The sequence below is a fragment of the Clupea harengus genome, chromosome 14 (genome assembly GCF_900700415.2).
Source record: "Clupea harengus chromosome 14, Ch_v2.0.2, whole genome shotgun sequence".
NCBI lineage: Eukaryota > Metazoa > Chordata > Actinopteri > Clupeiformes > Clupeidae > Clupea > Clupea harengus.
In genome coordinates, this window is record NC_045165.1 from 9,055,498 (window position 1) to 9,065,497 (window position 10,000).

Sequence of the window (10,000 nt, forward strand, 5' to 3'; positions counted from 1 at the left end):
TCTTGGGGGGTTTAAAAATAGGCAGCTTGATCACAGACTGCAACCCAAGGATGGGATTTGCTGTCCTAACTGGCCGTGCAGATTGCCATTACTTATGCTTGACAAGCCCAGCTTCTGATGTTGCCATGCTGGCCTATTTGAACAACATAAGCTGCACTCACTGCCTGGGCCATGGAGATGTGAACATTTGAAATTGGTTGAATAAAAAAAATCCTGTCCTGGGGGTCACAGCGAGGTCCCCTGTTGTGCATGTGAACGCGCCGCCTCAAGACTAGAAGATGGATTTGTAGCTAAACTGCCCTACTCTACGTTGGTACTGAGGGCAGGAAGAGGAGGCGGCAAACGCATGGGCAAAGGTTACAGCAGAACAGGGTATAATCATTTACTGTAGAGATGCTGTACACATAGTTCACCTTTACACTGGCATTAGCATCACTTAAAGGTTTCACTTTCCAAGTGAAGGCATGTTGTTATTACAGTGTTTTTACATAGTTCCTGCATTGTGCAAATCACTTATCTGAAGTGGCTGAATGAGTAAACTCATGGGGCCCTAAGTTCATTGTCGGAAAACAAGCAATGAGCAATGAGCTAAGTCCGTCGCGCGAGAACGAAAGCTATCATGTGGCGTGTGGGAGCATTGCACTGACCCACCCATGTTTGCGCTTAGGATGTTGCTCATGGTATGAAATGAGCAAAACGATTTGACCAAGTTATAGAATTAGCTTTAGTTCAAGCACAGGGGACTGTGCTCACTGCCCTTGGTGTCACCTGCTGGCCCTTGGAAACTGAATACAACCACCATTTTAGTCTTTACCAGCGTTACCTTTCGGGTAGTAGGGTTTCTTCATGCCATCGTGATGCATCCGCGGCTTGCGATACTCTCCATAGCCATGGCCGTGGCGATGACCATGACCATGACCATGGTGGTCGTCGTGTAGCCGTATACCGCCCCGCCGTGCCGAATCCGACGCCATCTTGTCCCGCATCGCCTTGGCCCGTTCGGACTCGAGCGCGATGGCCTTCTCCAGCAGCGACAGGTTGCCCTTGGTCATGTCGAACACCTCCTCTGAGCGGTCGGACGTGACGGACGTGGTGTCCTCGTCGCGGTCCAGGTAGGCGTCGTGGCGTTCGCGTGCACAGCTGGCAAAGGCCTTGGAGTGTGGGCTGAGCTGCTCCTCCAGCTTCATCAGGTTGACCATGTCGGAGTAGTTGCGCTCCAGGGTGCGGCGCTCCTCGTGGCTGGACTGCTGCTGCTGCTGGAGGTCCCCGTAGGGGCCGTGGTGGCCCAGGCCGTCCAGGTGCTGCTGCTGCTGCTGCTGCAGCTGCAGCGTCTGCTGCGCGAGGCTGGACGAGCGGTCGCTCGACTGCGTCTCGCTCAGCTTGCGGGCCAGGTCGAAGCACTGGTTGCGCAGGCACTCCAGGCTGCTCAGGCACACGTCCTCGTCGCTCTCCTCCACCAGCTGCCCGTTGCCGGTGGGCTTGCCCTGACCGCCGGAGCCGCCACCGGCACCGCCGCGACCGCAGCTGCCAGCCGACCCGTTAGGACCGCCCGGTCCGACACAGCCCTCTCCGTTCTCCAGGCCCTGCTCGAAGGCGCTGTCGTCCAGGTTGTTGGACAGCACCGCCCCATGTCCCTGTGCCAGCAGCTTGAGGGAGTCCACTGTCTCCCGCACTACATCACTGTCCACATCCAGACTCAGCTCTCCTTTCCTGGGGCCTCCTTCATTCTCGTCATCTTCCTCATAGTCCTCTTCTTCCTCATAGTAATCTTCCTCCTCCTCTTCCTCTTCCTCAGCGCTGTTGGAGGAGTTGCTGTTCATCTCGGACTCGGTCATCGCCCGGTTGGCAGCATCCTCGGCTATCTTGCCCAGGTTAAGCAGGGACTTGGCGACCAGCTCGTCGTAGTTGTCATACTCGTCGTTGTTGTTGTCATCCTTCTCTGCTGTCTGTCCTGATTTGGCATAGCCATTGTTCAAATGATCCTCCTCTGTAAAGGAGAAAAAAGAAAACCATACACACACAGAAAGAGACACAAAATCAAATTTCACTTCACTTTTCTTCTCTTGGTTAAATGGGTTTCAGTGTCTTGTCTATGTAACAAAATCAGATAAGAGGCTCCTCACATTTCTCAGTGATGTACTTGTGCAGTATCAATACCTGTCTTTCCAGTAAAAATCAATCACCCATGAAAGGAACAATGTTTCGTTGTGAAATAATGTCACTCAAGGCTTGTGTTTTCAATATTCAATGTTCTCTTTTCAAATATTTAAATACAGTATATTGCACTATTGCGCTGTATCTGACAATGTCTGTAATGTGCAATTCTATCATTACCAGGAATGTTCTCTTCAGGAAGCTAACAGAGAAAATCACATATGAATCACATCTTTGCAAATTAAGCAACTGCTTCAGATTTACAAAATGTCACCATGTGTCTTTCATCAATATGTTTCTGCCAAATGTTGTTTCAAATTTTTGGCCAGCTTTTTTGCTTGCAGAAGAAGTAAAAACAATAAAAGCAAAACATGCATTTTCAGCTAATAAAATACTTGCCTCTCAAATCTTAGGACTTCATGTCCATAATTGAGCCAGACAGTTATCAGTATGTCGCTGAACTCCCTTTTCTGTCATTTTGAGCAAGCCTTTTGTTGGTTTGTAAAATCTACTTGGCTCACATTCCCACCCTGAACTGTCAACAGCACAGCTCTCACATCACTGCTGTATTTCTCTGGATGCCTTGGAATAACAAGAATGACTTTGATTTCTGGCAGGACTGAGTATCAATTTATTCTGTGCTTCAAAAGGTGTGCCACCATTTTTTTGAGAGGGACCCTTTTAAAGGGTAAAAATATCAAAGCATCTAAAAAATGGAATGAGTAGTGTGGATATTGGTTGTGATTAAGGGAAGTAACAAATATCCATGCCCTTATTATGACAAAGAATGGGTGGTAATAGCTATAGCTCGAATTTCAGTGATTCAAAATATAACACAGTAAAGCTGTTTCAATGGCAATGGATGGTAAAACACAGACTGCATGGTCAAACACTGTCATCCAGCAAAGCAGTTCATGGCTGTAGCTTTCAGCTAGCCGGATGTGCCATGCTATGATGTACAAATAATACATTTACCCAGTGGTGCTAACAGTCCCATTCATATGAACTTTCAGTCCTATAACTTCAATCTGTATGTCAATTCACTCTCTTCAAGAATAAATCTTTTAAGAACACTTTTTGTCCTCCTACCTTTAGATGGCAGTGTTATTTATTTGTAGTGATTGAAAGAAATACTAAAATGAATGCAAACCAAACCTATTTGACAAGGAGCAACCAATTTTAACGTAGGTGGATACTAATAATTTCATGATATGTTTCCTTTAACAATTTCTTCACAAGTGTTCATTTTAAGGAGCCATTTTTGAGCTGCATAGCTGAGCGAGCTGAATCCTCTTCACACTTCAGGTGGGGAGGCAAGGCATGAGGCAATGTTAAAATGCCTCCTTGTGAGACGCCGGCCCCGACTGGATCTGAAGGCAACGTCAAGACAGATCGGGGTGGGGGCTGGCGTGAAGCTGGGCTCTGCCAAATCTGGTGCTTGGCATAAATGAAGCAAGCGACACGTGCCATGGACAGAAAAAACCCCGATAGTGACTCCTTCTGTCTACCAGAGAGACAGATAGAGAGTCCTAGACAGACCACTCTTGAGGGGACAGCAGGTAGAATGACACAGAGACCAATATTTTTTAAAGGGATTTTGCTTACTGCTGTGCCTAGTTAGCATCTAGCATTAACTTTATTTACACGAAATAAGAGAGAGAATTTGTAAGTTAAATGTAAATGCCAAGGGGACCATATACTGTAGGCACAAGGTGTCTTCGTCAGCATGAGGAGTTTACACCAAAACCCAGGGGCGTTAAAGCTGTCATCTTCACGAGATGCAGTGTGAGTGCATATGTGAGAGAGAATATGTGTGAGGCAGGGTTGTTTTTAGCCTGTTACTGAGAGGGTGTTGAAGGTCGTGGCTTACTTTCGAGTTGCACCTCAAATTACAGTGACCTTCCAAAAGAAGTCTAGCTTGCCAAATCGTCTCAGTCTTACCACAATGTTTACCATCTCAAATTCTATTTGGTATCGACTTTGGTACATACTGCTCACAGACTGATAAAAGAACAAGATGGTGGATTCTACTTGCCGTAAAACACATGGCTTGTCATTTATTGTGTGTTGAGAAATAGTAAAGAAAATCTCTCATTAATTACAGAGATCCACTAGAGGCCTCTTATAACAATAAATCATAAATACTTAATAATAATTAATAATACAATAATAATAATTCATATGTTTTAAAAATGACATGGTTGTATGGTAATCTGCCATTTGGGGGTCCTAGAAGTGAAACCATCTCCTGCCAAAGCTAGCTGTTATTCTGAGAGTGGCCTTAACATGTCCGTGACCATTTTGCAAAACGTAGCACTCACCTGATTCCTGGTTTCTCTGATCATATTCGTCATCTTCCTCCTCATCCTCCTCCTCCTCATCTTCTTCCTCCTCATCCTCCTCACCATCCTCCTCGTCTTCTATGCACTCCTCCTCCTGCTCAACCTCTTCTTCCTCCTCTTCCTCGCCTCTCTCCACCTCGCCGTCCTCTTGCTCTACCTGCTCCTCGTTGTCCTCCGAGTAGACCTCCTCTTCTCCCTCCTCCTCATCTTCGTCCTCCTCGTCCTCCTCGTCCTCCACCCGCTCCTCCATCTCCTCCGTACCATCGGTCTCGTAGCACTCCTCCATGGAGGAGTTGTCTAGGTGCGCAAGAAAGGCCTTCCTCTTGGGGGCAGGCTCCTGAGGCTGCCTGTCCTGCGTTTTCCTCTTCTTGGCCAGTGGGCAGCCATACACACTGCAGGGGGAAAGAGCAGAGGTAAGAGGGGAGAGCGTTTAACCACCGTGCCTTCGCTTGTCGGCTGACGGACCCTCGTCATGCGCTACAGAGCATGCAGTCTAGGCTTCAAATGGCAAAGGGTTTTTTTCTGTTCAAAAGGAGACCCTGTTTGCCAGTGAGGTGCCCTACCAGGCTTCCAGATGTAAGGCTCTTATCAATTATATGGAATGGTAATCAAGTCCATTGATGGCAGGGATTCACTTTTATAATCACCATTACTTTGAGAAAAGCTTTGGTTTGGTAGCATACCAATAGATAGCAAATTACTATTCGTGGGAATGATTCCCCTTATTGCAGTCATTTAAGTTTTTGTTTCAAATTGGTAAAATCTATCTGACGATGAAGAAATATGATAATGCACAGTTGAATTGGGAGGCAGTGATTACAAAACCTGCAGGAGGCCATTTTGATCAACAGGAAACCAGACACAGTTGACTTTGCCTTCATTTGAATGTTTTCAAGGTATGGTTTCTTTAATCCGAGAGGACCAGGAAGGCAAATAAAAGAAGGCAGAAACGAAATCAATAACACCAGAAATAACAAAATATGAACAGGACACAAAATAAAAATAAATTATTCAATTTCATTAGTAGCACCATTGTGCATGATTTTGGATTTCAGTGTTATTTATACGAACCTTGCTGCTGGCCAAGGTTAGTAACCTTGCTTGCTTTAACCTGCAAGACATACAGCAACACTTGTCTGTCTGTCTTGACAGCCAAGACCTCATATCAGAAAAAAATAACAAGTTGAATTTGGACTAAGCAGGAAAACTAACTTTTATTTCTAACTAGTATTACTAAGGCAGATAATGATCCCCTTACGCTGCACACATACACACATACACACGCACACACACATGCACACACACACACACACACACACGCGCACACACACAAGGGGACATACACACACGCACACACACACACACACACACACACACACACACACACACACACACACACACACACACACGCATACACATAGAAAGATCTAGCTGGATAACTGATGATGATAAATTGTAGCACACCTGAGGTCTCCAGATCTGAAATATATTCTCTGTCTCTACCTGGCAGTGGGAGTACATGCCTTAATCTGATAATCTGTGTATTCACCCTCGCTATTGATCAGCAGCACCTAATCCATTTTGCCTGGTGGAACCGCAGGGGAGTCGATACTATCCCACATCCCAGGGGGCCTACACAACTGCCAACACCTCCCCCAGTACACACACACACACACACACACACACACACACACACACAAACAGAAGTAGAAAAAAAAAAGTAAAAAAAAAAAAAAGGGATAGATAAAAACAAAAGGAGTGTGCAAAATGTGTGAAGGGTAGTTGTTGTATATATTTTTGTAAAAGGAGACAGCCCCTGTCAGAGTTGGGCAAAGCGTGGCGCCGGTGTGCGCTCGCGTTAGGAGGCGCTCAGCTGTGAAATGCCCCTGATTCTCATTCACGCCGGCCAAAAAGCGTTTATCCCTGCCCACGCACTGAGGGGATTGGCCCTAATGTGAACAAATAAATGACATTAGCTTTGAGGACCGCGGGCGAAGCGCATACACCGCCGGTGAAGACCGGCAGCGGAGGCGTGCGGCTAGGATGCGGCTTCGCCAGGAAACTGTTACCACTCGGAGGCTTCACCCACTCAAGGTCGCCGCAGTGTTTTAGGGAGGACTGTGCGTGTGTGTGTGGGTTTGTGTGTGTGTGTTTGTCTGGAGGGGGGACTGTGTGTTTACTTGGGAAATGGAACCCTGTTTGGATTACGTGGGATGGTCTGAGAAGTGTCTGTGTGTTTGTGTGTGTGAGCATGTTAACCTGATGCTGTGTGTGAGACCGGCAGTGTGAGAATGTGTATGTGTTGGTATGTTTGGTTGTGCATGTGTATGTGCGTGTGTGTGTGTGTGTGTGTGTGTGTGTGTGTGTGCTTTGTAATATGGAAAGGTATACCTGTAGTGTCAAATAGCCCGTCTTTTCTCCTCACCTCCCACGTTTCAAACACACCCACTCCACACACACACACACACACACACACACACACACACACACACACACACACACACACACACACACACCAACTTCTAATCCAGCCTCTCTCACGCAGCCGCTCAAGCCCAAATCACAGAGCGGCCATCAGTCAGCCGTCACGCTGCCTGGCAGCCTCCATCTCCATGGACCCGGGGATTATTTAATGGGCTGACCCCCAGCACCTCCGGCGTCATTTCATTAATCTGATCGCACACATGGAAACTCATTCCTTCGCTGACAGCCACTGAGACAACCCCCCACCCCCACCCCCACCCCCCAGGCCCAGACCTAAACCTCCCAGACCTGAAGACCACCCTCCCCCCCCCTCCCCCCCCTCCCCCGCAAACCCCTCCTTCCCACCTCTCCAGGGAGGGCTGGCCAGCTCTGTGATCAATAGTGCCTGTGACCAAACATTTCGAAAACACATTAAAATGCCACTCATACCCCAAGAGCAACCCTCCAAATAAATCAAGGGCTGGTTCCTTCAGGTTAGGACTGTGCGTGTGTGTGTGTGTGTGTGTGTGTGTGTGTGTGTGTGTGTGTGTGTAGATCAGGGGGAGTGTGGGGGTGGGGTGCAGTAAGATGAGACACATCCCCTCCCACCAATCATGCCCTGTCTGACAGGTGGTTGGGTCCAGGGAGGCTCTAAGCCCGGGAGATTACCATTGCCGCAGTTTTGGTTAGATTCCTATGGTTCCGAAGGGACCGGTGCAGTTGATGACAGATATTAATGCCTTTTTGACAAGACTGATTGTTTAACTTGCTCATTTCGCACTTGCTGTTCAAAAAGCAGTGCAGCCTGATTAGGCGAGAACACAGAATCTTTCCGAAAGCAATAAGAAAACATCCATCATGGCCATGAAACGCTTCTCCGTTGGCAGAGCCAGGAAATACCACACACACAGGGAGAACAGCAGCAACGGCAGTCTGACTGCTTCAGAACAAAGAGCGTCAAAGCTGAAGCTCAAGCAAGGAGACGCGGCGGCGCTAAGTAACAATCAGATCCATCTGGAAATCCTCTCCTGCATCAGCAACATGCGCAGAGCGTGCATTTGAACGACAAGCCACAAGGCTTGAAGTTTAGAGGGTTTTTTTTTTTTTAAAGGGAAAAAAGAGACTGATCGTCTGTCATCACTGAAAACACCCCCCAACCTCCAAACCAAATGCCTCACTACCCCACCACTGCCAGCCCCAGACCCCCCCCCCCCCCCCCCCACCCAACACACACACACACACACACACACACACACACACACACACACACACACACACACACACACACACCCCAACCCGTTTGCTTCCCACATGCTCGGAGCCCCTGCTCCATTTCATGTCGCTCTTGCAGCTCCATCAGGCACTACAAAGAACAGTTGGCACCACGGAATATGCAAATCCACTCGCGGGCAAAGATTTCTGCGGTATGTTTCTCTCTCTCCCTCCCTCTCGTTCTCTGTGAGTGTGTGTGTTTCTGTGTGTGTGTCTGTATGTGTCTGTCTATCTTTCTCTCTCCCTGCATGAGTGTGTGTGTGTTTGTGTGTGTGTGTGTGTGTGTGTGTGTGTGTTGTGTGTATGTGTGTGTATGTGTGTATGTGTATGTGTGTATGTGTGTATGTGCGGACGTGGGTTTGAATGGGTTCGTCGGTGGAGCTCGGCGTCAGCGGCAGCTTGGAGTGCTGCCATGTGATCGGCCCTGAAGCCCGCGGAAGATGAGTAATCCGCAGGAGGCGTCTCTGCTCCAACTCACAAGCCCTCGCCCATACTGTCACAGTGTGACCTTGGCCACATCTCTCTCTCTCTCTCTCTCTCTCTCTCTCTCTCTCACGCACACACACACACACACACACACACACACACACACACACACATCCCACTCACTGGGCAAGGCAATTAAAATTCCACAGGTAATTAAGTGCCATTTGAATAATAAAAAAATTACTGCAGGCATTGTGTTTGAATGGAGAAGGGAGTGCTATTATTAGATTTCTTCACCTCCTTTCTGCTCAGAGAAATACAAGGATTAGGAGAGCCCTATCTAAGGCGTGCGCAATAACAAATGACACAGTCGTGAGAAAATGTTTAATCAGGAAATTGTGTTACCAACAAGGGGTACTGGCATATCATTGCAAGGAGTACATCAGCACACACCAAAATCAATGTAGAGCCCAAACAATACTCTCAAGCGTTGGTCTTGAAGGACTAATCAGAAACCTGATTTTCACTCCATCTCACTGAATCCTAGATATTCCACTCAAAATAACTGATTCTATTAACACCGTCAGCAGAATTGATTTGAGAACGTCAATGGAACTGTATGGACAATACCAAACCCATTATAAGCAGAACTTACTCACTTAATGTGTGAAACACCTCATGAAGGAAATGACTCCCATCACCACCACACCACTTCTATCACTGTAATAACTCAACCACCACCTCCACTACCAGTACTTCCAGTACCAGTACTACTATTACAAACAGAAAGACCATGAGCAGGACTAATAATAACCTTAATAAGCTTGTGGTAATGACAGCAGCACCAATTCATTTTGGGGGGCCTTTGTGACAGAGACAGTCACACGAATAGCATATTGGGATCCTGTGGTTGAGGGCTTGTACACTGGAATGTGACAGTCTAAGAGTGGCTTTATTAGTGCTAATATTAAAGCATGTTCACAGCAGGGGTCCGAGCCTTAGACTGTCATTAGCATCGTCTGATATTTGTCTAAGTGGCATGCGGTCGTGCAGGACGAGTGTGGGAAGGTGTGTGTGTGTGTGCGTGTCTGTGATGTGTGTGTGTGTGTGTGTGTGTGTGTGTGGTGGAAGGGGAGAAGAAGAGATGACGGCTGCTTTTCATTTCTTCCCAATTTTCCTTTCTTCCGCAGAGTCCGGGTGGGGAGTGCACCTCTCACTGTGCCCCCTTTCCAAAAGGATCTATAGGCACGTGTGACAATAGTGCCGTTGCCATGGAGATATGCTGCAGGAACCCAAGTGGGATTTGCCATCCAGGCAGGCAGACAGGCGGGGAGCCAGTCAGA

General features: G+C 47.5%; 1 protein-coding gene across 11 annotated transcripts in view; it reads right to left on the reverse strand.

Annotated features, from left to right (window-relative positions):
• Window positions 1–10,000, reverse strand: part of myt1lb (myelin transcription factor 1-like, b) — an 88,534-nt gene that overhangs the window by 31,318 nt on the left and 47,216 nt on the right. For all 11 annotated transcript variants that reach the window (XM_031580483.2, XM_031580493.2, XM_031580485.2 and 8 more), the window contains exons 6-7: window positions 4,476–4,888; window positions 824–1,987 (exon numbers count right to left, since the gene is read on the reverse strand). In XM_031580483.2, coding sequence (XP_031436343.1) covers window positions 824–1,987; window positions 4,476–4,888 — 1,577 coding nt within the window. The remainder of the gene's footprint in view (window positions 1–823; window positions 1,988–4,475; window positions 4,889–10,000) is intronic.